Genomic DNA, 25,847 nt, shown 5'->3' with positions numbered 1-25,847 from the left:
TGCTGACAGCCTCTGCTGCTCTCAGGCATTGCCTGGATCCTTGTGTGACGAGTCACACCCCATAGAAGGCAGCACTGGTGATTCTGTGAAACACCCTGGGTGTGTTCTTCCCCTTCTCAGTGGTGCATCCTGACCTTGTGAGACAGAACTGATGTCTTCATTTAATGCAGGGCCCATGGGGACTGAAGACACAGTACCATCCAGCTGTGACAGCTGAGACACCCATGGGGCTGGCCTTAGGGTGGCACTAGACCAACTAGGGGATGGCTGGTGCCCAGCATGGACTTCTGGTTCCATGGGCACAAGTGGGCCCAGCACTCTTATTATGTCCTGACCCAGGGTGACTCCCAAAAAAACTGCACCTACTGAAGGTCATTCAGACTTGGAGGATGCTGTGGCTGTTGAGTCTTAGGAGTAAAACCTACAAGCTCCTGTAGCTCAGTTCACCCAGGGTATCTCACCCCACACCATCCACCCTAGACTGGGTGCTGATGGTCCCACCCTCTACCAAAGGGCTTCTCAACCCAAAGCATTGAGTCATCCCTAAACATGGGAGTCCTTCCCTAAGTATGCCCCCTTCCTTTGCCCACATAACATCACCACTGATCAGTTTCTCACCCTGGGGACACAACCAGGCCTTTCATCTTGCCCAGGAAAATGTGGCAACTTCCCCTTTGCTAGTAGATGACGACTTTGACTGAGCCCCAAGTCCTAAGGTTCCCATGGAAGGCTTGTGGGTCCCAAGCACCTACACATACCTGGCAGGAGCAGGTCACAAGCCCATCCCAAAACACAAATCCAGATTTCAAAACCCATTTAATTAGAATAATAAAAAGTTGGGTAAAGCCAGGTGTGGTGGCACATGCCTTTGATTCCAGTACTTGGCAGGCAGATCAAGGCCAGCCTGGTCTACATAGTGAACTCAGGACAGCCAAGGCTGTGTTGATAGATCCTGTCTTCAAAATAAATAAATTGAAGAACCTAGGGGAAGGGAGTCCCAGGTAGGACAGAGTCCTTGGAGTAGCCCCACATCCTTGCTCCGCCATCACCTCAAGGAGTTGGTGACAAGGAAAGTTACTCTAGTGCTGTGTCCTATAGGGACTTCAGGTCCAAGTCTCTGCCTGCAGGGTCATGGTGACTGTCCCCTCCATCCACAAACTGGGCAGATGATGTGGTGGCCTCCTCGGTTCTGCCAGGCCTGCCAGAAAGGAGAATCAGGGTGACCCAACCAATGTGAAAGCCCCTGTAACCTGTGTGGCTGGGCTCAGTGGATGCTCTGAGCCCCTGATGTTTTATGTCAGGCCTTCCAGGTTGAAGGCTCTAGAGCAGTGAGGGCCAGGCTGACGGAGTAGCCTGAAGAACTTGCAGGATTACAATCCAGGAATTTGCTGGGGAAAGCTGCTGGGTCACATGACCTGGCCACTTCTGTGGTTCAAAACTCTGGACTGTCAGTTACCTTGTGTGGAGCAGCTTGCAATAACAGTCCCCTCAGTAAAGGCCTGTCATCAGTATTGGGGCTCAAAACACAGTGCGTATATACACCTGCTATCTCTACAAGGCATAGAGGCTGGGCTGTATGTCTGACCTCGGGTTCCCCTACGAGATAGGCTGAGGCCCATAATGAGTAGGAGTTCTGAGAGGCCTTTGGTGCCTTGGCCTCACTGGTCTGCAGCTGAGGGAGGACCTGTGGACATAGTCTGGGGGACAGCCTCAGCCTACTGGGGATGGATGGACCTCTGTGTGGACGTGTCCCACTCAGCAGGGAGAAACTGTTGTTGGGGTCATTGTAAAACTGGTCTGCGGAACTGGAGAGATGACTCAGACTTCAAAGGCACTGTCTGTACTTCCAGAGAACCCAGGTTCCATTCCCAGCATCCACATGATAGCTTAACTCCAGTTCCAGGGGGTCTGACCACTGCAGGCACACATATGGTGCACAGATATACATGCAAGCAAAACACCACCCATACACCTTAGTAATGCCCAAAAGTGGCTCTCCGTCCCCAAGGGTGCCTTGAGTACACAAACCCCTACATCTCAGCAGCCCCCTTCCCAGCTCTAACTGAGGTAGTGGGGACACTGAAGGCAGAGGGTGAGGCAAGCCAGGAGCTGACTCCTGGAGCCCCAGAGTACCTCACCACTACAATGGGGCAGTGCCACTTCACACCACCCTCTTTCCCCTCCCACCAGCCTCTCCATCACCTGCTCTGCTCCCCCTCGTAAACAGAGTGAAGCTTGTTGATCAGGAAGATCTTGTCCTCTCCCTCCTGGAAAGGCCACAGCACAGCATGAGACGACAGAGTTGTTCATCCCTCCACCCTAGAGTTGGCCTGTTCTGGACATCTGTGGAGCTCATGTAGGAAGTTCAACATCTCACAGAACAGAGTTAAGAGGTCAAAGGGGCCCAGGCATGGTGGCCCACACCTTCTATCTCAGTGCAGGAGGCAGAGGCAGGCAGATCTCTGTGAGGGAGGCCTGAGCTTTGTAGCAAAATCCATGTTAGGCAGGGGCTACGTAGTAAAGCCATGCCTCAAAAATCAAAAAGGTCAAAGAGAAAAGGATATTTGTGATCCAAGCCTAGCAATGAAGGTAAAGAGAAGAAAGCCGTGATCTAGACTTACACAAGCTCCGCCTCTGCCCTAGACAGGTTGTCTTCCTACCCCAACCCCTTTCTTTTTCCCTTGAGAAAGGGTCTCATGAAGCCCAGGCTGGTCTCAAATTCAGGTAACTGGGGATGACCTTAAACCAGCTCGGTTGCTGCGATTTCAGGCGTGCACCACACCTGTCTTATACTGTCTCCTTAATAACATTTTTAGTCCTGATCCCACTGACAGCCCATGTGCATACACACAGACACCTAGGTCGTGAGAAGCGTGTGAGCCCAGTATTTCCCACACCTAAAGCAGACAGCAAGCTACCTGCCAACTCCATCCCCAGGCCTGACCACTTCCTGCCTGCTCTCTGCTTAACCCAGTCAAGAGAAGTGGCTCCCACTAGTCTCAGTACTCAAGCACCTAAGACAGGAGGATCACTTTGAGATTAAAGTAAGACCCTATCTCAAAAACAAAAACCAGGGCGGTGGAGATGGATCTGCAGAAAAGTTCCTCGCTGCAGCTAGAAGCCCGGCAAAAGTCACCCTGAAAAGGTGGCTTACGACAGCAGAACCCACAAAGAAGTGGGAGGACCAACTCCACACAAATTGACTAAAAATCTAAAAATTTAGTCAGAATGCATGCCTTTAATTCCAGCACTCAGGAGGCAGAGGCAGGCAGATCTCTTGAGTTTGAGGCCAGCCTGGTCTACAAAGCAAGTTCTAGGACAGTCAGGGCTACACAGAGAAACCCTATCAAAAAAAAAAAAAAAAAAAAAGGATTGGAAGTGTAGCTCAGCTGGTGGAGTGCTTGCCTAGCACACAGAGGGTCCTGGGTGCAATTCCTGGTACCACATCAACAATAGAGACCAGAAATCTAATGTCATTCTCAGTATACAGGACAACCTGGGCTACAGAGAGAAATCCTATCTCTAAAAGCAATAGAACAAGAACAGGTGTGCTAAGGGGAACCCCAGAAGCTAGGTGGACAGGTGGCCAGACCCAGAAACCACACAGGCAGGACTTACATTCCGGATCTGTTCCTTGAGCAGGCAAATGACCTTCCTTTGCCCTTTCACCACCTGGATGTTGAGGTAGATGACAGCCCTGAGGAAATGGGGGCTCAGGCTCAAGGCAAGGCCAGAGCAGCTTAGGGCACCACCTCAGGCCAGCCCCCACTGCGAACTCACAGCAGCAGGGCCGACACCAGGAAAAGGAAGAAGGTATTCTCCACCAGGAAGTGGTGCAGCCAGGGCAGCCAGGAGCCCCTGGAGCCAGCACGCTCCAGACGACGCACCCAGACCGTGCCTGCCTCATACATGGTATTCAGAGTTCGGAAGGGGCCACAAGTGCTTGAGGGCTTCACCCTGGAGAAGGGAGGGACAAGAGACCCTGAGGCAGCAGTCCCACTCTCAGCTAGGACAACATGTGTCCTGTGTCACCCCAAAGCCAAAGAACTAGGCCCCCACTCACTGCCAAACAGCATAGCAGAGAAAAACAGCTGCGCCCAGGAACGATGGGAAGCAGAGCAGGGTGAGGAAGACGGTGCTCATGTGTGATGCCAGCCAGGGCCTGCGAGGTGCCTGGCAGTTGGCCATCAGGCTTGCCTAGGGACAAAGACTGATTTTCACTCAGCCAAGGTCACCATGCCCTGCCCCCAAGCACCTTTCCACCCTCCTCTTCTAAGAGTATGACTAATATGGCTTGTCAGCCTGACTGGATCTAGCGTCACCAGGAAGACAAGCGTCCGGGCACCCCTGTGAGCAGTGTAAGTTCCTAATCAGGACAGGCAGAGACTGCACTCCAGATCTATGCTGCCCAGATCAGCCTGGTGAGTACACCAGCCCCAGTGTGGTCAGTGTGGAGGGCCAGAAGTAGGGCAGAGCCAGTGGGGACCAAGGTCCTGGTTGTCAGTCCCCAAGCACACCAACTGAGGAGAAGGACTCAGAGTCACTCCCAAAGGACTGGGGAACCAGCAGATGTCTCCAGCCTGCCTAAGATAGAACTGACAGGGAGGGGCAGCCCAGCATAGCAGCAGGGCCAAGTTAGTCTTTCCTTTTTTTTTTTTTTAAGCCTCAGCTGTTCTGGAACTTGCTTTGTAGACCAGGCTGGCCATCAACTAAGAGACTGCCTGCCTCTGCCTCCCAACTGCTGGGAATTCTGGGATTACAAGTGCCCGCCACAACTCTTGGCTCACATTACCTTTTTGACATAGAAAAGGAACAGCAGCCGGAGTATCTGCACTGCGGGCAGGAGCGGTGAGAACAGGACACCCAGCCTAGGGACGGTGGCAGCAGGCAGGGCTGGTAAGTGTCTTCCCACTTGGTTCTGAGCCACCCACCCAGAACCAAAAGGCTGCTACTGTGGCCCAGGGAAGGAAGGCAGTGGCTGACAGCCAGCGGGATGCAGATGAGAAACTCTCACCAGGTCAGCGTCTGCCCGTAAATCAGGTCCAGAACATTCCTAGCAATATCAAACTCGGGCTTCTGCCTCCTCTTGAGCTTCTTCTCGGAGATGAGCCTGGACAGAGGAGTCCCTGAGAGATGGGCAGGGAGACCCTTATCCCCAAGGCACCAGGCAGGGGCCACCTGCACCAGTGCAAACTAGCACCCGGCAAATGTCAAGAGAGACAGGGCCATCTGGGCCCAGAGGCTGTCGCCACCACTCAAGCTCCCCCGAGCCCCTTCTCTAAGAGACACCAGTCTCAACAGCATCGAGTGTTGTAGTGCTTTAAAACAAAACAAACTGGAATGGACAAGGCGGTACATGCCTGAAATAATTCTCAGGAAGCTGAGGCAGGGGGATTTCTGAGTTTGAGGCCAGCTTGGTCTGTGTAGGGAACTCCAGGCCAGCTGGGACTACTTAGAGACCTTATCTCAAAACAAACAAACAAGAACTTGTGGGTCAGGCAGCTCAGCTGCTCAGAAAGGTGAGGTAGAAGGAAGTTCAAGCCAGCAGGGGCAACTCATCAAGATTTACTTCTAATGAAAAGGGTGGGGGGCTGGTAAAATAGCTAGGCAGGTAGGTAAACATGCTTACTGCCAAACCCAATGCCCTGAGCTCAATCCCCAAGACCCACATGGTTAGGAGAGAACTAACCTCCACATTCCCCAGCACACGTGCACATATATGCACAAAAACACAATAAATAAATGTATAAGAAAAGTTTGAGCCAGGTGGTGATGCTGCACACCTTTAATCCCAGCACTCGGGAGGCAGAGGCAGGTGGATCTCTGTGGGTTCGACACCAGCCTGGTCTACAAGAGCTAGTTCCAGGGCAGGCTCCAAAGCCACAGAGAAACCCTGTCTCGAAAAACAACAAAAAAGTTTGTAAAAGGGTACCTTGCTTTTCAACTACCATTAAAGCCATGTATTCTCAAAGAAAACACAAAAGGACTCAAAGAGCACTCAAAAAGCCAGACCCCCACGACATGACACTCTAACGACGCCCCCTCCCCCTCTCTTCCTGTCTCTGAGCAAACTGAAACCATTTTCCTTTCCGATCTGAAACTACCCGACATCCTGCCGCCCACCACCCTCATGGGCTGACAGACCGAGGGCAGGGTGGGAGGGCTAGGTGGAGCCTCCTCACCTCCACACCAACTCCCCGAAAAGGGAGTCCAAGAGCGTGAAGATGAAATCCACGACCAGGAAGCGGTACAGCTCCTGGCCCACAAAGTCCTCCCAGCATCCGTCCTGCAGTGTAGCCACCCTGCGGCCCAGCCAGTGATAGCAGAGCACGCCCAGGACAGCCGTCTTCAGGATGAGACTCCTGGACAGGGAGAGGTTGTGAAGGCTCAGGGGACGCTCCAAGAAGTCCTACCCAACAGCTCATGCTCCCGGCCACATACCTGCAGATGGCCATATATACCTCCAACACGGGGGACTCATGCCGCTCCAGAGTGGCCAGGCCACAGAACAGGTAGGAGGCACCCAGATTAAGGACACTGACCACCAGTGGCAGGGCCAGCAGCTCCACCCCCTGGCCACCATCAGTGGGTCTCTATGAGGACAGAGAAGAGGACTCAGTCAGAAAAGGCACATGGGGACATGTTCACTGTTGTCCTGTGGGAGCAGGCACTACAGGAAGGGTCTGGCTAGAAGATGGGAGCAACATGCACGTAGCACCTCCCTCCAAGACATGCAGCTTACCCCAGGCTTTTCAGTTCCAAAGACACAGGAACCAAGGAGGAGCATGAGAACCATGGGCCTAGCGGGGTTGTGGGAGTCTCAGCCCCGGGATGGTCTGTCCCTTGCCTTACCTGCATCATGACCTCTGAGAAGGTGAGGACAGCCGCTGCACAGCCCACCGTGGTGCCCAGACACAGCAGCCCTCCCAGAGCTAGCATGACAGCCTGCCACAGCTGCCCGCATGCACTCCGGGGGTGCTTCTGCAGTTGCCACTCAGCCAGCAGCTCCTGTAGATGACAGGTAGTATGTCCCTGTCACTGGATCCTAACATACAAGGCAGGCTGCCCAAGTCCCTCCGTTCCCTAGAGAGGCCCAGGCCACCCTTGCCTCTGCTGAGACTCAGTGAAAGCAGGATGGCTGCCACCTTGGGGCCCTTTCTCATCCCTTCGCCACAGCCTAGTCTCCAGATATCCTCAGTGCCTAGCCTGTGGCCTTCGCCCCATTACAACCAGAGCCCCCAGGATGAGGACACCTGTCCCCAGTAGGAACTCCCATGAGTCACAGCAGCACGAAACCCAGAAAGGTAGAGCATTCCCATGAAGCCCAGTTGGCCCTGGGACCCTGAACCTTGCACAAAGGATCTGACCTTAATGCTGCAGTTTCCCCTATAGTCCTAAGCCCCTGGCTACCGCAGTCATTAAATGACTATAGAGGAGCCGTTCTTAGCTGCAGCTGATGGCTTCAGGATAGGAGGACAGAATGTCACACAGAGAGGGACCCCTGTCCTCCTGGCCCAAGCCTAAGCACACTGGAGCAGTTTCTGTAACTCCAGCCCCTTCGTGTCCCTGGAGCTTGAGGGTGCAGGAGCATCAGACCTGCCTAGACACTGTGGGGAAGACCACCAGCTCGCAGACACCACTCCAGTATCCAGAGAGGATCCAGGCCAAGTCTGCAGGGCCATGTGTGGGTAGGTAGCTGCTTACCTTCAGCTGGGTGCAGATGCTGTCCTGCTGGACACGGGAGGCCCGCTTCTGAGTCACCTTGTAGTCCCAGGAGCAGAAGACCGTAAGAGCATGGATGCCTTTGGTGCTGCCAACCCGGTAGCTTTCCCCGAAGGAGTGGGACATGCTAGCAAGCAGCAGAGACAGGCAGGAAGTGAACAGGAGGGACAGGTAGACGGGTGGATGAGTAGGTAGGTGGATGGGTGGGTGGATGGATGGGTGGGTATGTGGATAGACTGGTAAGTGGGTTGGCCGGCAGGTAGGTGGGCAAATGGGTGGATAGATTGATGGATGGACTGACAGAAGAAAGCACTAATAAATGGGGGATCGGGATGGTTAGATGGGTAAGTGGGTGGACAGATGGACAGGCAGGTTGATGGGTATATAGATGAATGAATGGTGAGTGGGAAGATGAATAGGTATATGGGAGGAAAGACTAATCAAGAGAGATGGCTAGATGGTGGGGAGAGAGACAGGTGGGTGGGCAGACAAGGAACTAGATATAGATGGAGGACCAACGGGTGGAAGGATGGGACTCAGAGTGAGGTCCACATGGTTGAGGTCAGTACCTGTATACCAGAGTGATACAGGTAATGAAGAAGGCAGCCCCCATCGTGAAGAGGTAGGCCAGCGGCATGTTATAGGGCAAGCTGCCCAACCTGGGGCTGCACCGGCCACTGTCCCGTGAGGAGTCACATGACTGGCTCAGCGTGCTGTTACTGTAGTAGCCGTAGTACATGACGGTGTGTATGAAACAGCCCTGTCAGGACGTCAAGTAGAGTCAGGGATCCTCCCTTCCCACCAAGCCCAGTGGTTCTCAACCTCCCTGATGCTGTGACCATTTAATTCACTTCATGTTGTGGTGACCCCCAGCCATAAAGTTAATGTGTTGCTACATCACAACTCTAATTTTGCTACGATTATGAATCGTAATGTAAATATCTGGTAATCAGGACACATGATATGCAATCCCCAAAGGGGTTGTTGTGACCCACAGGTTGAGAACCGATGCACTGCCTTAGCCTTTCCTGAGGCCTCCAGAAGGAGGGGAAGCCACTCATAGGGACATCCAGGAACAGGCAGGAGCCCACCAGGGACACTGGGACAGGACGGGCACAGGAGGGCACCACGGGAGCTGAAGACCTCACCCTGCCTGTGAGGAGTTCTAGACCAGAGCAGGTAGGGACCGGGTCTGTTGGGTTGGGCGGGAAGGCAGCCTGCACACCCACGAGGAAGCCCAGCAAAGGTAGCAGCATTAGCGCATTGAAGGTCAATAAGGTCTTGAGGAAGACGAAGTAGGAGAGGACGCTGGAGCCAAACTGGCCGCCGATCTGCTTCAGAGCGTAGCGCCATGGTCTGGCAGCATACAGTCCTGAGACCAGCACCAGCCCCAGGCTGTGTAGAGCCTGGAGGAACAGCTGCAGGTCAGTTCTGAGGGCCAGTCCACCAGGAAAGATCATGCCCAGCCCCAGGAAAAAAGTAGAGTTAAAAGTCCCTTGGTAGGACAGCAACAGGAAAGGGTGTCCCCCACCCCAGTCAGCCACACCCACAGCAGACCTCACAGTTCAGAGCTCGTACCAGAATGCAGCTGTAGCCGAGCCTGCTGCAGCAGGAGAAGGCCCCACCTCGGTCCTGCTGGTCCCTCTGCTTTCCCTTTGGGCTCCAACTTTTCTCTCTGGGGACAGAGACAATGCCTAGACCATAAATGCCTAGATTACAGAGGACTGTGGCTGCCTCCAGGCTCAGGGAGGCCCGCCAGGGCCATGGGGCACTCACCGAAGCCAGCGCTTCTCACCCAGGCTCAGAGGCATGTTCCGGACCATGTGGTCCCGCTGGGCCACCGACAGACCCTGAAGCTCCTTCACTAGCAGGCTCCGCTTCTCTGCCAAGAGGAAGAAGGTCCCTCAGTGCCCAGCATCCTTCCTGCTGACAGCCAGCAGCCCAGCACAAGCCTCCAAGACCCTCGCCCCTCGTTCTCCTACCCCTCGGACCCAGGAGCCCCTTCTCTCATCCCCACCAGATCCTGGCATCCCTGAGGCCAGTGCTTCCCAGCTGTGATCAGTCCTCAGAGAATGGAGGACAGGGTCTGACCTGATCAAGGTACCCTGGGACTCCTCATAAAGGGTGGAGGGAGGGAGGGATGGAGAGATGGCTCAGAGGTTAAGAGCACTGGCTGCTCTTCTAGAGGTCCTGAGTTCAATTCCCAGCAACCACATGGTATCTCACAACCATCTATAATGAGATCTGGTACCCTTTCTGACCTGCATGCAAACATGCAGACAGAACACTACATACATAATAAATAAATAAATAAATAAATAAATAATTTTTTAAAAAAAATCTCAGGTGTTCTCCCTCATATTAGGAGTCATAAGCCTGTTATAACAGATGAGCAAAGCCACAAGGGAATGGGGATAGGTTAGCACTGCCTCCTCTCATGGCCGCTGTGATGTCAGTGTTAAGTGTCAACTTGATAGAATCTAGAATCACCTGAAGTGGAGCCCTGGCCCTGGGCACGCCTGTGAAGGGTTATGCTGTTATTTTAATCAATGTGGGAAACCACATTGTAACGGTGACAAGAATGTTCCCTGGATAGGGGACCCTGGACAATATAAAATGTGGAAATGAACTGAGCCCAGCAGGCATTCATTCTTGACTGTGGATGCCAGGACCAGCTGCTTCCAGCTCCTGTCACCTTGACGACCCCGCCACCCTGGGCCACAGTGCGAACTGTGAGCTGAGAAAACCCTGGCTCCGTTAGGCTGCTTCTGGCACAGCAATTTATCACAACAGGAAAAGAAACCTGTTGCCACACTTCCGGCCCCACAAAACAGGCAGCCGCCAGCCGTGGGGGGAAGTTCCCTACCTCTGAATCAACACATAAATGACCTTCAGAGACAGGAGGATCTGAGTTCAAGGACGTTGACCCTGTCTTCAGTCAGCAAGGGCTGGAGACACAGCATGCCGACCCTGGAGGAGACCTCTGCAGCTCTTGTCTGATACCCAAGGAGCCTCACAGCCAGGCAGCCCTCGTTCACTTACCATCCTCCTCCAAGATGGTGTGGTCCAGCTCCAGGTCATACAGGCGAAGGCTGGGCCGGGCAGAGCGCACCATGTTCCCCAGCAGGGGCCGACTACTCCTGCGCCGCAGCCTTACAGTGCGGTTGTAGTACTGGGAGATGATGGCCCCGCGGCTGCGACCTTGGAAAACAGGTGGCAGGCAGGGTAGCAGATGGCAGAGGCAGGACCAGCCTCACATCCCTCTGGACAGTTCTTAGCACCAAGCCTCCCTGTCCTTTAGCCTTTCCCAGAGCTGAGGAAAATCCCTTTACCAGGGATTTTACCCAAGAGCCTTTGTTTGTTCCTTTGTTTGTTCGTTTTTGAGATAGTTTCTCTGTGTAACCTGGCTGTCCTGGAACTCTGTAGACCAGGCTGGCCTCAAACTCAGAGATCCACCTCCTCTGCCTCCTGAGTGCTGGGATTAAAGGTGTGCGCCATCGTCTGGCCCCAAGAGCCTATTTTTACCCCATGACAAATGCCGTTATGTTTAGAATCCAGCAGGGCTGAGTGTGGCACAGGGCTGTGCTGAGCTCCAGGCCCCAGCCACAGGGAGGCTAGGAGCCCAGAGGAACTAGGTTCAGACACCTAGTCTGGGGTCAAAAGTCAGAACAAGGGCAGAGGGTCCCACTCACCAATGGTGCGACTAGGCATGCTGGCCAAGATGCGGAGAGTGGCCGTGCTGTGGGTGGAGGCACCTTCAGGCCTCGGGAGGGTCTGGTAACCTCTGTCTAGGAAGAATGGAGACACTGCAGATGCCTCACCCAGGCCTGTAACATGTAGGGCAGATATTCCCTGGTCCTGCCCACACCAGGTCCCAATGCAGGGCTGAGCTCACCTGGAGCCAGGGGCAGCAGCTCCAGCCCCTCCTCGGCCACCCGAAGACTCTGCTCTTGTATGAGCCGGTGGAAGGAGTCATGCACTTCGCTCTCTTCATAGGGGCTGGGCTCCAGGCTGCCAGGGAGGGGGGAGTGTGGGAACCCATGCTCCTGTCCTCCCCCACTCCCAGAAGACTTCACATCAGACAGGGTGAATCATCCCAGACCACCAGCACCAGGGTACTTACTCTTCGTCCCCGGTGGTCTCTGGGACATTGAGGACTAAAGCCAGTGGCTGAGCCATGGCTGTGGTACACCCTCAGCCCAGCTGCAGACCTACGGGAGCTCAGAGACTAGACGCAGCCTATGGAAGCCCAAACAGGCCATCTGTTGAGACAAAACCAGCTTTCAGTGCCTGGCACCTATTCCCTGGGGGCCCATACACACACACACACACACACACACACACACACACACTACAGGAATCTCCACCCTGCCCCCCCATCGACAGCTAAACACTTGGTTAAACAAATGGCCCCAAATGACATTCTCACCAGTAACCGGCTATGGGGAAGGAAAGCAAACAGGAAGGAAGGGTGAGGCGCAGTTCCCCCATTGGCTTCCTAGATGTCACTAGTCCCGGGGAAATGGGAGAGGTCTGTGAACACTACCCCTTTAGGTCTGTTCTCAGGCGTGGCCCTAGGGCTTCAACTCTCTCAGAGAAGAGGCTGGGAAGTTTAGAGGACTTCCCTGTGCCCGCCCTATGACCCCAAAGTGCTCTTCCGAGCAGGAAGCGCTGCCTGGCAGCCGTAAAGTCCTGCCCCTAGCACCGCCCACTCCACACACAGGACTCTTTGAAGCCCACCCCCAACGCTCGGGTCTGGATGCTCAGAGGTTCTCGTGTCCACGGGAGACTGCCTCCCTACATTCCCAACGCAGCTTAAAGCTAGAGGAGGAAGCTGAGCCTACACAAGCTCCCTTTGTCCGGCTCTGCCACCGGGCACAATAGCAACCAGAGCATTGTAAGGGGTTCATTGTCCTCCTGGCCTAAGGCCCTAAGGGAGAGCGCGGCGGAAAGAGCAACCAATCCCCTGACTCCCGCAGAATCTCCCCCACCAGAATGCAGGCTCAGTCCTGTTGGCAAACCCTCTCCGTCTTCACTTGGGGAACTCGCAGTTTTCGGGGAGCTCCCCCGACGGCCGAGAGTCCCCACGAAACCCCGATTCGCGCCAGGCACGCCCCTGCCTGCGCTGCTTCAGCCTGGAGCCAGTCAAGGGATGGCACCGCCCGAATGGAAAGCAGCCAGGCAAGGTGGTGCCCGCTTAGTTTCCGGGTCCCCTCCCTGGTCACAACACTTCTCAGACTCAAGCCACCCCAGGCCACCCCACACCTCTTCTCCACAAGATGCTGGAAGTGCTCTGAGGCTCCAGGCCCGGAGTCCGGATCTGCTCCGGCCTCAGGTCTTCAGTCCCGCCCGGGGCCGGCCAGGTGCGCGCAGTTCCGGGACGCAGTTCCATCCTGCGCCCTGAGCCAGACCGGGAGAGGCCGGCAGCCGCAGCCCTCAGGAACCCGTAGCCAAAATGTCACACACACACACCCCGGCGGGAGCAGCCGCCTCCACAGCCGAGCTGCGACCCTGCACCGGGGTCCAGGCGTCCAGCTGGACGGGAGGAGCCCCGCTCCTCCAAGTGGCTCACCTGTGCGCCTACCCGCCGGGGCAACCGCGCAGTCTCGGCTCGACCAGCAGACGTCATTAACAGACAGTAATTAAGGTCCAGGGGGCAACCTTTGATGGTTCCCAGGCTGGCAGCTGGAGGTGGCCCCACCACCCGCCCACGTGGCAGCGGGCCCAGAAGGTCACATGACCTGCTCCCGCCCGCTGGTAGGTCCCGCCCATCCAAAACAGTGCCCTGTGCCCGCCAGCTTCGGACTCCACCCTCAAGTCTGAGCAAAGTGGGCGCGGCCGAGTATTTGGATAGATAAGATCCCTAGGTGGAGCCCCTAATTTTTGTAGGACTCGGTTTCTCCAAGTTTCTAAACGGGTCGGTATTTCCAAGCCCACTCACGTCCCAAGGTTACTTACCAGTCCTCAGCCACTCCACGAGGGATTGGGTAATCCCCTCCTCCCAGCCTCGGTTCACTGCTCCCTATCTCCCGCTGAGGAAAGGGGTTACCGCCTCCTCTACCCTGGGCGTGGTGTCTATTTCTGAAGCTAGAGTTCAAGCCGCTTCCGGTACCCACCGTCCCAAATGCTGCGCCGATTGCCTGGTTTTCTGTGACGGAGACATAGACCATGCTGTTTCACAGACGAGGAAATTGAAGCTGAGAAAGTTCCACCAGCTTCTCGGTGTCACCAGCTGGAGCAGGGCACTTGGCCACCAGAATGCTCCATAGAGCCCCTTCCCCCGTGTGACAGGCAGGGTGATTATGAGAAGGAAATAGAACGGAGAACGAGCCCCTGCCCCCACAAAAGCGTGTGGGATACAGTGATGTGGTGACTCCTGAGATAACAGGGTCGGGTTGAGCTGGGGAGTGGAAGGAGCAGTGACAATTCTCAGCAACTGTCCCTGTGTGGCTGGGTGGGGCATCCTGGCCTGCAGACTCAACCGTCCTCAGCTCCCTCTTGCACTGAACACTGAATTTTGCATGGCTTCTGGCCCTGCTTGAAAGCCATTTCCTGGGGAGCCTTCCTGCATGAACTTTGTGGAATAACAGAGCCGCTGCTCAGGGCAGGGAGACTCAGGGAATCCAGAGCTGAGATGAGAAGGCCTTAAAGGAGGTGGACAGGGAGAAAAGGCTAGAGCTCTCAGAATTGGGAACTGGCCAAGACTCCTCAAGGTCTAGTCGGTGAAGGCTCCAAGGCGCTTCCTGAACACTTAGGCTGGGCTTGGCGCCAGGGCATACCATAAAGGGAGGGCAGTGCCGGCTGTGAGAGCGGCAAGTTCAGAAATAACACGCCAGCCAGGAGTAAGAGTGCAGGTCTTTAACCCCAGCCTTGGGCAAGTACCTCTGTGAGTTCAAGGCCAGCCTGGTCTACACGGTGAGTTTCAGGACAATCATAGCAACATAGTGAGACCCTGCCTTGGAATAACAAAAAAGAAAAGAAATAACGCCAGGTTATAGAGAGCCAGCAGCTGGGTGTTCTGGGGCCCTCCAAGTGTCACTATCACGCTCTCTGGGGTGACTGCAGAGGGCAGATAACCGGGTCCTCTGCGACTGGGCGGGAAGGGGAGGGGAAGAAAACAGGTAGGTAGGCCTGGTGCCCACCACGCGCCTCTCACCTGTGCCCTCCCGCTCCGGTGCAGGAAGTGCACACAGAGGCGGAGGAAACTGCGGGGAAGGCGGGAGTGGGTGGAGGGGAGGAGACGCTGCCTCCACCCCACTCCCTCACAGCCCTGTCTGGTTCAGAGCTGGTCACACGAGGGAGCTTCTTGGGGGGCTTGGTCCCTTGCCCCTTCGTGAGCTGCCTGATGTGTGGAGAAAAGGAAGGTGAGAGGGGAAAGAATTGAGGTCTAGGGGCTGGACCAAGTCTATGGCTTCCTCTGGGGTGATTTGGGGGTTCCTCCTTTTCTCGCCTTGGGGATGTAGCCACGCCTCCTGTTCTGGGTCCCTTAAGAAGACCAGAGTAGACTCAGGCTGCACGAGAAAGAACACACAGAAGGGCCCTAGCACATTCAAAGCTGGGGTCTTGCAGGAAAGGGGATTCTAGGAGCTGTCGGGGTTCAGGACAGGGGTGACTTCCTATCTGTCAGTCTGCACATGAAAAAGAGTAGGGATTGTGTTTTTCCAAAGCTTAAGGTTTGTGACAGTCAGCCTTCGCTTTGCCGGCGGCCGCTTCTCTCTCTCTCTCTCTCTCTCTCTCTCTCTCTCTCTCTCTCTCTCTCTCTCTCTCTCTCTCTCTCTCTCTCTCGTTCTGGAGACCCTTCACCTCATTGGACAGGCTGGGAGACCTAGGCCTTGGTCGGAGGTGGAGCGAGCTTCTTTTCACTTGGGCCAAGACGAAGCTCACCACCGGGCGCCCCTCGATCCTCCTACGAGCAAGGATCGTGCTTGTCTGTCCCGTGCGCCCGCTGGGATGTTCCGCCAGTGGTCGATGCAGTCAGGACCGGCCCCCCGACGGCCTGGATCCCTTGCGGCAGCCGAGGAGCTATGGGAGGAAGAAGTGGAACGGCTGTGCGCCTCCCGGGCGCCGGTACGGATGCTGCCCTACGCCATGGCCGACAGGCGCTTCATCCGGTAGATACTGGCTGAGCCGCAGTGGGGGTGGGGGCAGCCCCCGAGGATGTACCTGTCAGATGGATGACTCAAGAGCGCCCCCATCACCACGCTCCCCTAGGGAACTGCGGGAGCCCGAGGGGGTGAAGACGTCCTGCCGGCAGCGGTGGAGTCGCAGAGGGCAGGTGGCCCGACAGCACCTCAGGGATGCTGCGCAGAAGCTGGCCCATGGTTTCGGGCTTTGGGAGGGAGCACTTTACGAGATTGGGGGTAGGATCCCATACTGACCCTCACGTCCCACCTCCCTAGTCAGCCCCTCCATCCTTGTACGTCCCTTCAAATTCCTCCCGTGCACACCTTGATGGGTGTTAGCTCTCAGAGGGTTATTGAAGATACTGCATGTGAAGCCCCAGCATTGCCATGGACTGGTCCCGACTCAGTCCTGGGAGTCTCCACGTGGGAGCCTGTCCCTCCCGACTTTACTCCCTTAGGCCTCTTCGGGACTGGGATCCAGTCGTACTTCACTTTCCTTCGCTTCCTGCTGCTGCTCAACCTGCTGACCCTGCTGATGACCACCAGTTTCGTCCTGCTGCCCCTGGTCTGGCTGCGCCACCCTGAGCCAGGCCCTGCCTTGAAACTGAGTGAGTGTTAGAATTGCCCTGACCCCTGTGCCCCTCAGCCTGGGCATGCTGCGTGGGCTAGCCTTGGATTCTTCTGCACGTACAGCCTCAGTGTTAGGCAGATGCAGTGGAGTTGTCACGTGTGTCTTGGGGACCGTGTTCTGTTGGTCCCCTCTTCCTACTCAGCAGGCCTTCAGTGCTCCGGCAGCCACCCGTCCCAGAGCGGCATTCCGAAGTTCCACAACCCACTTTGGAATATTTTAACGGGCAAGGTCAGTGGGGTCTCTACTGTCTATGTGACTGTGCTCCAGAGCATCTGGGAGACTCTAGTCAGAAAAGACCCCGATCCTCAAGAGACATTTTGGCTTTTAAGGGAGAGTCTTACAGAGACAGGCCAGGCCAGATATAGGGACATAGTGACCCGGGCCCATGAGCCATGGAACGTAGTTTGGAGCAAAAGACAAATGGGGAAGGTGTCCAGATCTCTAAGATGAACACACACACACACACACACACACACACACACACACACACACACACACACACCAATTCCTGGAGGCCACTGAAGTCCTGGGCCCAAATCTGTATGACCTGGGCAAGTCACCTAGCTTCTTTTAGTGCCTGCAAAGCAAGGATACTTTAGGCCAGACACAGTGGTAAATACCTGCAAACACAACACTTGGGAGGCTGAGGCAGGAGGACACACGTTCAAGGCCAGCCTGGGCTACTTAAGGGAAATCTCATCCTTCCTTGTAGGACAAGCACTCAGAACAGGGCCCAACAGTCCACCTGCGTTCACACACCCTCACTGTGTCCCCCAGGCCTTCAACAACACCTATCTCTTCTATGGTGCCTACCGTGCAGAGCCAGAGCACAGCTCCGCGTACAGCATCCGCCTGGCCTACCTCCTCACCCCAATGGCTTGCCTGCTCCTCTGCTTCTGTGGGACACTGCAGCGGTGAGGAAAGACCCCACGTCACCTACAGGCCTCCGTCCTTGGCCATCCCTTCCGGGGCAAGGAGACCCTCAGCTGGCAGATAGATCCCTGAGCAACGAGGCTCACCTGGCCCCCAGCCTGCATCCTGTACCATGAGGCGGGTGCTGAGCAACAGGGGTCCCTGCACTGGCTTTCTGAGGCCAGAATCCCAGCCAAGTCAAGCCAAGGGTGAAGCATGGAGGAACTCCCACAGCAATCCTTCTTCCGTCCCCCAGGATGGTACAGGGACTGCCACAGCAGACACTCCTGGGCCAGGGCTACAGGGCACCCCTCAGCGCCAAAGTCTTCTCATCCTGGGACTTCTGCATCCGGGTGTGGGAAGCTGCCACCATCAAGAAACATGAAATCAGCAATGAACTGAAGGTGTGTGGGAGGCAGAGTGTGTGTGTGTGTCTGTGTCTGTGTACATGTGCACTTGTCTGTGTGTGTGTGCGTGTGTCTGTGTGTGTATGCGTGCGTGTGTCTCTGTGTGTGTGCGTGTGTCTGTGTGTACATGTGTGTCTGTGTGTGTATGCATGTGAGTAGCTCCGTGTGTGTGTGTCTGTGTGTATGTGTGTGTGCATGTGTCTCTCTCTCTCTGTGTATATGCATGTGTATGTGTCTGTGTGCGTGGCGCGTGTCTATGTGTGTCTGTGTGTGTGTACGTATCTGTGTCTGTGTGTATATGTGTGTGTGTGTCTGTGTGTATATATGCATGTGTATGTGTCTTTGTGCGTGGTGCGTGTCTGTGTGTGTCTGTGTGTGTGTATGTCTGTGTGTGTGTGTCTGTGTCTGTCTGTGTGCATGTGTCTCTGTGTGTGTGTGTGCATGTGTCTGCATGTGTGTCTGTGTCATGATGAAAGGGGCTGAGGGGCTGCACGAGTGTGAACAGGAGTGGCCAGGTGACGGTGTGAACCAGCTGTGTAGGAGAACATGCAAATGTTATAAGAATGTGTGAGCCAGGCCTAGTGGTAAACCTCTTTAATCCTGCACTTGGGAGGTGGGGGCAGGGGAATCACTGTGAGTTCAAGGTCAGGCTAAATTACTTGACAAGCTCCAGGTCAGCCAAGGATACACAGTGAGACCTTCTCAAAAAATATATAAATATGTAAATATATTTAGGTATGATGTATATGCCTGTGACCCTAGCACTCAGGAAGCTGAGGCAGGAGGATTGCCATGAGTTTGTCACTAATCTGAGCTACAGTTGTATAAGTGCCAGGCCAGCCAAGATTGTGAGACAAGACAAGGGGTTGGCAGGATGGCTCTTCAGGTAAATGGCCCTGTTGTGAAGCCTGTTGACTTGTAGTTTCTCTCTGGATCCTACAGATTGTGCTATGACCTCCCTGTGTGCACCATGGCATTCACACACACACACACACACACACACACACAGTGTAAAATACTCCAACCACAAAAGGTAGGTGTGTGTGTGTGTGTGTGTAAAGTGCTTCAGGGCCCCTCCCGCTGCCCTCAGGTGGAGCTGGAAGAGGGCCGCCGCCTGGAGCTGGCTCTACAGCAGACCCGCACCCAGAAGGCCTGCCACCTGCTCGCATACCTGCGTACCAATGTCCTCATTGTGCTCCTAGTGGTTGGAGCCATCAGCGCCATCTTCTGGGTCACCAAGTACTCACAGGACAACAAGGAGGTGTGGGGCAGTATATTCCTTCCTTTTTAGAAAAGATCTGCTTATTATGCTTTTTTAATTAACTTATTTATTTTATGTGCATTGGTATTTGGCCTGTATGTATGAAAAAATATGAGGGTGTTAGATCCCCGACCCCCTGGAACTGGGGTTAAAGACAGTTGTGAGCTGCCGTGTGGGTGCTAGGAATTGAACTCAAGACCTCGGGAAGAGCAGCCAGTGCTCCTAACCTCTGAGCCATCTCTCTAGACCCCATATTTTCCTCTCTTTATGGTTTGCTTGCTTGCTTTTCTGTTTTGAACCGTGAGAGGAGAGAGGTGATCCCTCAGGCCAAGGCCCTGCACGTGAGCTGTGCCTGCAGAACCCTGACCACACCTCATCTCCCGACAGGAATCGCTTTTCCTGGTGCTACAGTACCTGCCCCCTGGAATCATTGCCCTGGTCAACTTCCTGGGTCCCCAACTGTTCACGGTCCTGATCCAGCTGGAGAACTTCTCTCCCAGCACTGAGGTCAACCTCACCCTAATCTGGTGAGTACCTGGGGTTGCAGCGTCATGGTCCGTAGGAGTCCTGAACTGGGAGATTCATATTTACCATTATACCAAAGGGGAGGTAGGCAGCTCTTCTAGAACATCCAGCCTCAGGTCCCAAATCTGAGGCTTCTCCTGAAGGGAACAGAGAGCTGTTGGAGGGGTGGGGATGCTGTTTGGCTGGCTGTGAACACATGCAAAGTCTGGCGATTCGAGACACAGCCCTGTGAGCCGGGAGGACTGGACACCTTCCCTCGACGACCATTGCTCACTGCCGAGGTGTCCTGGCCAAGGTTGCTCTCATCCTCCTAGCTCTGCCCCTCAGTCCGGATTCCACAGCAAGTCCCTCTCTGAGCATCCCCATCTGCCCTGCCTGCTTCACCAGTGCCTCTCTCCTCTCTCTTCTCTGGGTCTCGCCTTCTTTCCCCCTCTGCTTCCCTCGTGGTCAATTCTGATTTGCTTTGATTTTTTTTGTTTTGTTTTGTTTTTCAAGACAGGGTTTCTCTGTAGCTTTGGAGCCTGTCTTGGAACTAGCTCTTGTAGATCAGGCTGGTCTCAAACTCACAGAGATCCACCAGCCTCTGCCTCCCGAGTGCTGGGATTAAAGGCGTGCGCTACCACCGCCCGGCCTGATTTGCTTTGAGAAGTACGTGAAAAACAGCTCCAAACTGTGCCAGGCACGGCGGCATAGCCCTAGCACTTGAAAGGCAGAGACGGGGGGATCACAAGCTCAAAGCTAACCTGGGCTACACAGCAAGAAGCTGTCAAAACCGTCAACACCTCAAGGGCTGGCAGGATGGCTCAGTGTGGAAAAGCACATGCCATGCAGCCTGGCAATCTGGGCTTGGATCCCCGAAAAACGTGTACAAAGCCAGATGTGGTGGCACACAACTGTAACCACAGCACTCCTTTGTTGAGATGGGAGAGAGATAGGAGAATTACCTGGAAACTCTTGGGCCAGTAAACCTGGAGTACACAAAATGCAGCCATGGAAAACAGAAGCCAGGTGTGCTGATGCATGCCTTTAATCCCAGCACTCGGGAGGCAGAGGCAGGTGGATTTCTGTAAATTCAAGGCGAGCCTGGTCTGCAGAGAAAGTTCCAGGACAGGCAGAGATACACAGAGAAACCATGTCTCAAAGATCAAAAAAGAAAGGAAGGAAGGAAGGAAGGAAGGAAGGAAGGAAGGAAGGAAGGAAGGAAGGAAGGAAAGAGAAAAAAGAAAACTTGCCTTGAGATTTTGTCTGTTGTTTTTTGAATCAGGGTCTCACTATGTAGACCAGGCTGGCACACAGAGATCCACCTGACTCTGCCTCCCAGTGTTGGGATTAAAGATCTGTGCCACCACTATACCAGACTTACCTTGTTCTTGTTGTTTAAGAAAGAAAAATAGCCTTTAATCCCAGCACTTGGGAGGCAGAAACAGGCAGATCTCTGTGATTTTGAGACCAGCCTGGCCTACAAGAGCTAGTTTCAGGACAGGCTCCAAAGTTACAGAGAAACCCTGTCTCAAAAAAAAAAGAAAGAAAAGAAAAGAAAAGAAAAGAAAAGGAAAAAGAAAAAGAAAGGTATCACAAAAGGTAAAAGATTAAGAAATAAGCACCCAGCCACCCTTGCTTCTCAGCCCCTGTTGAACTGGAAACCAACCCTTGGTCCCCAGCTATTCTAGGCACACATACATTGTAATTGTCCAAGCTATAGGCATATGATGGCTTCAGGCCATCAGACCGGTGTGGCCCTGACATATGAAGAAGCTACACATGGCATTTGTTACTGAAGCATAAGACGCCGAGCAGTGAGCCCAGGACTTAACGAGTGGGACCGGGAGATAGCGTAGCCATGGAGCGTGTGCTTGGCATGAAAGAGGGGCCAGAGCTCAGTTCCAGCACCCATGTAAAGGCTGGGTGTGGTGGCACGTGCTTGTCACACCCCACATCCACGCCGGTGTTGGGGTGGGCGCACTGGGTAGCTGTGCACTGGCCAGTCTGACTTGAAACACTAAGCTTCAGGTTCAGCGAAAGACCCTGCCTCAAATAAAGTAGAGGCTGGAGACCAGGTCCAAGTCTCCCAGAAGTCTCCAGTCCCATTCCCAGCACAACATCCTGTAACCTTGACTCTGAGGAGTTCCAGTGCCTCTGGCCATTGCTGACAACATATTCACAGGCACACACCCCCACACAGACATAGAACACACAGTTTTAAAAATAAAAAGAGCACTCCGGAGTCAGAGACAGGCAGGTCTCTATGAGTTTGAAGCCAACTGAATTCACAGAACAAGTCCCAGGCCAACCCAGGCTACGTAGGGAGGCCCTGTCTCAAATAAATAAACAGACAACAATAAAATGTTTAAAATGTAAGAGAATAAGAGAGAGGGAGACATCTAAAGTCAAGCTCTGGGCTCCACATACATGTGGGTGAGTGTACTCAACACAGAGGGTGGAGGGCAGGAATGGTGGTGCATGCCTTTAATACTAGCCCTCTGCAACTTTGAGGCTACCCTGGACTACATAGTGAGTTCCCCGGGTCAGCCAGGGCTACATACTAAATAAAAAAGAAGAGGAAGGTGTCTCCTGAACCGAGGCTCTGAGGACCCAGGAGGGCGTAGACTTTCTCTTGCAGGACTCGTCCAAATAAACCATAGATCTGGCAGCAGGAAGGACTGACTGGGACAGTATTTCCCACACTGACTTAGAGGCAGGATCCATTCCCCGTGAACCACGTAGAGTCAGGCTTGAGGAACTCATTTTGAAAAACGCCGGCGGGAGATGAAGCAGGCTGGAAGGAGGCCAGGTTGAGGCCGCCAGGTCTCAGACACCAGGCACTCTATGACCTGGTTAGAGCTCCGACCCACCTCTGATGCATTCCCGGCTGCCCTCAGGTGCGTGGTGCTGAAGCTGGCCAGCCTGGGGATGTTCTCCTTCTCTCTGGGTCAGACTGTGCTGTGCATAGGCAGAAACAAGACCAGCTGCGAGACCTACGGCTACAATGCCTGCGAATACCAGGTGCCCACCCATCCTTCCCCATAAAGCCCACCTCAAACTCAGGAATCCGGTCCCTTTCAGTCCTTATCCTTGCTTTTGTGAGTAGCTGGAGGCGGAGCTGCCATACCATGGCTTGCGCCCAGGGGGCGCCCTGCACCACACCCCAGAGGTGCATAGCTCTCCTGGCTTTGGGAGTCACCCCTCCCCCCCCCCCCCCCCCCCCCGCCACCAACCCACCCCCAACCCTGACAAGCGGTGGTTGAGGGAAGAGAGTTGGGAGGAATGTGGGAATAGTGATGGGTCTCTTTCCTCTGCACCCCAGTGCTGGGAGAATTCAGTGGGTGAAGAGTTATATAAATTAATCATCTTCAACTTCCTGCTTACCGTGGCCTTCGCCTTTCTGGTCACCCTGCCTCGGAGGTGAGCTACATGGGGGTGGGGCACCGCAGGGGATAGCTGGAGGCCACTGCCAAGCGTGAGCCAGGTCTGTCCCCATGAGTAAGGGTGCAATGGCCCATAGGGAAGACCCGCGTGGCTCTCATACCCTGCCCGCCCCGGGAGTGGACCCAGATCCTACCCCATCCTGCACTTCCCACCCCAGGCTGTTAGTGGAGCGCTTCTCAGGCTGGTTCTGGACTTGGCTGGACCGGGAGGAGTTCCTGGTGCCCAAGAATGTGCTGGACATCGTGGCTGCGCAGACTGTCACCTGGATGGGCCTCTTCTACTGCCCCCTGCTGCCGCTCCTCAACAGTGTCTTTCTCTTTCTCACCTTCTACATCAAGAAGGTGGGAGCTTGGGACAGGCACCTGAGGGCTGCTGCATCCTGATTCTACCTTCCCTTCCCAGGACCTCAGACTCCATGGTCCACAAAACACCCTGGTAAGTCCTGTTATCTCGCCCACCTCAGTACACCCTCCTGAGGAACTCCAGGGCGTCCCCAAGGCTGTTCCGAGCCTCCAGCTCCACCTTCTTCTTCCAACTGGTGTTGCTCCTGGGCTTGCTCTTGGCTGCGGTCCCTCTGGCCTACGTGATCAGCAGGTGATGGGGGCTGGCGGCTGGGAGGCCGGTCCAGCAGCTCCTACCCCAGACCCTCACACACCTGTCCGTTCCCATCTCCCCAGCACCCACTCCTCCTGGGACTGTGGCCTCTTCACCAACTATTCAGCCCCCTGGCAGGTGGTGCCAGAGCTGGTGACCCTCCAGCTCCCACTTCCTGGCCAGCGTGCCCTCCGGTACCTCAGCTCCCACGCCTTCAGCTTCCCTCTCCTCATTCTGCTCAGGTGACTCCAGACAGCAGGGACCGAGGGGAAAACCCAGTTTGCTTTCCTTCCCCAGGGGTGGTGTACAGCTGGGCATATCCAGATAGTGTCTTGGGATGCAAGAACTAGGGAAACTGGCGCCAACACAGGTGACCTGAGGGCATATTGTAGGCCTTCTGGGCTCCTAGGACGCCAGGAGGACTGTATGGCCCCTGGCGAAGCAGCCTCACCACGCTGGAGCTCTTAGAGCGAGGGAGGGGCTGTGGGAAGAAGGGGAGTCTTCAGTTAACACAGCGTGCACAGAGCTTTGAGAGTGAGAGGGTAGATCCGGTGTGGTGGTGCACATCGGCGATCCCAGCACTCGGGAGGCTGAGGCAGGAGGATGACTGTGAATTTGAGTTCACCCTGCTTCATGGAAAGACCCTGTCTCAAAGATAGAGACTGGGGACGGGAAGGAAGTCAGGCAGCGAAGACTGTGGCCTGGGAGGTGACTGACCTGCACTTCTATCTTCTTTAAGCCTCGTCCTGACCGTGTGCGTTTCCCAGTCCCGGGCGAACGCCAGAGCCATCCAAGGGCTGCGGAAGCAGCTGGTGTGGGTGAGTGACTATGCTTCTGCCAAACCCTTGAGGAGTGTGTACCTTGACTGGCTGCCTACTTCTGTGGAGGCGTGGCCTTGGGTTGAAGCAGAGCCTTAGCTTGTGGGCGTGGTCTGGGGCGGGGTTGGGACTGTAGGAGGCGGGGCCGTGGTGCTGCCTGGTTCTAAATTAGGGGCCGGGCTTCGAGATGGCCTCCGGCTGCATTGACAACCTCCTCAGACTGCGTTGTGGGCGTGGCTTCTGGCTACGGTTTGCTTCAAGCTAACAGCTGGTTCCTTAATTTTTCCCTGCAGCAAGTCCAGGAGAAGTGGCACCTGGTGGACGACTTGTCGCGGCTGCTGCCCGAGCTGAGCCCGGAGCCCGAGTCCCCTCGCTCTCGAGCTTCGCGTCCGCGATCCTTCTGCCCCGGATTCCCGTGCCCAGGTTCACCCGGCCCCAGGACACCCCGGCTGGGACCCTCCACCAAGCTGAGCTCCTCGAGCCCCGGAGCCCCCAGTGCCTCGGTTCCCGTCTCCAGATTTCACTTCCCTAGCCGCAAAGAGATGTAGCACCGATCGCCCCACAGCCCACCCCACCCCCGGCTCTGCCACAGCTTCCTCCGGCGCCTCCACTCCCATCCGTTACCGGAGGATCCCTAGTCTCAGGAGTCACTGCCTACAGCTGGCCCCAGGCTTCATCCTCAGGTCAGCAGGAAGAACATGAGAATGTCTACCTCTATTTTATTTTGTCTAATCCCTTCAAATGTTTTATTGAGTGTTTTATAGTGTATATAATGGTATGTATATCAACTCGTGGAAAAATTTATGTACCTTTTTTTAGAAGCATTCAAATTTCTTAGGAAGGGGTTCTCTCAGAAGTGTTTGTATACCTCTCTCCATGACACTGCAAGCTCTGGTCTGGAACAGGCTTGGGCGTACTGAGGGCTCTTCTGTGCCCCCCACATTGTTCCACCCGCTAACCCTCCACCCACCTGTGCTCAGTAAGCGGCCAGGCCGGAGCTTAAGCCAGATACATGGCCTCCGAGACACAGTAAACCGGGTCACGCCTGATCCTGAGAGTGACTTGCTGAAGTTTGAGTGACATCTGGGTCCCTTGGGGGAAAGCAAGCAGCTCAGGGTTCACAGCCACACCTCTGCCAAACATTGTTCTCTCTCTCGGCCTTCCTGTGAACTGACAGTGAGCCTCTGAGGGGTGACGGTTCCTACCCTGCCAGGCGCTCAGGGGCAGGTGCAGGCCTGCACTTCAAGACCTGTGGAGAGTGTGTTGTGTAGGTGGCCCTTGAGGTGGTATGTTCATGGGTGCTGCAAAGGCAGGGCCAACATGCAGTCCCGAACTCCTGATCCTCCTGCCTCTGCTTCCCAAGCACTAGGGTGACAGGCATGGGCCATCCACCCAGCTGAGGAGCCTGTAGCTCCTGCCTGGACTTCT

The 25,847-nt window shown here is 55.0% G+C and overlaps 2 protein-coding genes and 1 long non-coding RNA gene across 22 annotated transcripts; 1 reads left to right on the top strand and 2 right to left on the bottom strand.

Moving 5' to 3' along the window:
* Window positions 1-799: 799 nt before the first annotated feature.
* Tmc6 (transmembrane channel like 6) lies at window positions 800-13,860 on the bottom strand. Of its 13 annotated transcripts, none has more exons than XM_087909717.1 (20): window positions 13,839-13,860; window positions 11,846-11,984; window positions 11,618-11,733; window positions 11,415-11,510; window positions 10,765-10,923; window positions 9,499-9,604; window positions 9,301-9,397; window positions 8,871-9,128; window positions 8,292-8,482; window positions 7,705-7,849; window positions 6,853-7,008; window positions 6,442-6,593; window positions 6,183-6,362; window positions 5,015-5,110; window positions 4,793-4,868; window positions 4,064-4,197; window positions 3,781-3,957; window positions 3,619-3,697; window positions 2,203-2,267; window positions 800-1,198 (listed from the first exon to the last, which is right to left on the bottom strand). In XM_087909717.1, the coding sequence occupies exons 2-20, from the start codon at window positions 11,899-11,901 to the stop codon at window positions 1,093-1,095; spliced, it is 2,445 nt and encodes an 814-aa protein (XP_087765843.1). In that variant the 5' UTR covers window positions 11,902-11,984; window positions 13,839-13,860; the 3' UTR covers window positions 800-1,092. The 13 variants fall into 13 exon arrangements, with proteins under 13 accessions (XP_087765843.1, XP_048307840.3, XP_048307838.3 ...); XM_048451883.3 differs by lacking the exon at window positions 13,839-13,860 and adding an exon at window positions 13,681-13,812; XM_048451881.3 differs by lacking the exon at window positions 13,839-13,860 and adding an exon at window positions 13,295-13,453.
* A 1,003-nt stretch (window positions 13,861-14,863) lies between these two features.
* Tmc8 (transmembrane channel like 8) lies at window positions 14,864-25,468 on the top strand. Of its 7 annotated transcripts, none has more exons than XM_048451898.3 (16): window positions 14,864-15,086; window positions 15,685-15,833; window positions 15,934-16,082; window positions 16,304-16,453; window positions 16,619-16,704; window positions 17,254-17,390; window positions 17,645-17,792; window positions 18,886-19,056; window positions 19,444-19,583; window positions 22,461-22,584; window positions 22,886-22,983; window positions 23,165-23,348; window positions 23,471-23,601; window positions 23,685-23,843; window positions 24,341-24,419; window positions 24,713-25,468. In XM_048451898.3, the coding sequence occupies exons 2-16, from the start codon at window positions 15,691-15,693 to the stop codon at window positions 24,965-24,967; spliced, it is 2,154 nt and encodes a 717-aa protein (XP_048307855.2). In that variant the 5' UTR covers window positions 14,864-15,086; window positions 15,685-15,690; the 3' UTR covers window positions 24,968-25,468. The 7 variants fall into 7 exon arrangements, with proteins under 7 accessions (XP_048307855.2, XP_087765846.1, XP_085552235.2 ...); XM_087909720.1 differs by having other exon boundaries at window positions 15,640-15,833; XM_085696109.2 differs by having other exon boundaries at window positions 15,596-15,833.
* LOC125411659 (uncharacterized) lies at window positions 21,807-24,458 on the bottom strand. Of its 2 annotated transcripts, XR_015003915.2 has the most exons (5): window positions 24,319-24,458; window positions 23,800-24,082; window positions 23,466-23,586; window positions 23,141-23,335; window positions 21,807-22,521 (listed from the first exon to the last, which is right to left on the bottom strand). It is a non-coding gene; the product is annotated as an uncharacterized LOC125411659 (long non-coding RNA). The 2 variants fall into 2 exon arrangements; XR_015003916.2 differs by lacking the exon at window positions 23,141-23,335.
* Window positions 25,469-25,847: the final 379 nt, after the last annotated feature.

Source organism: Myodes glareolus, chromosome 9, assembly GCF_982192425.1.
Source record: "Myodes glareolus chromosome 9, mMyoGla1.1, whole genome shotgun sequence".
NCBI lineage: Eukaryota > Metazoa > Chordata > Mammalia > Rodentia > Cricetidae > Myodes > Myodes glareolus.
This window is presented reverse-complemented; position numbering and strand designations above follow the sequence as displayed.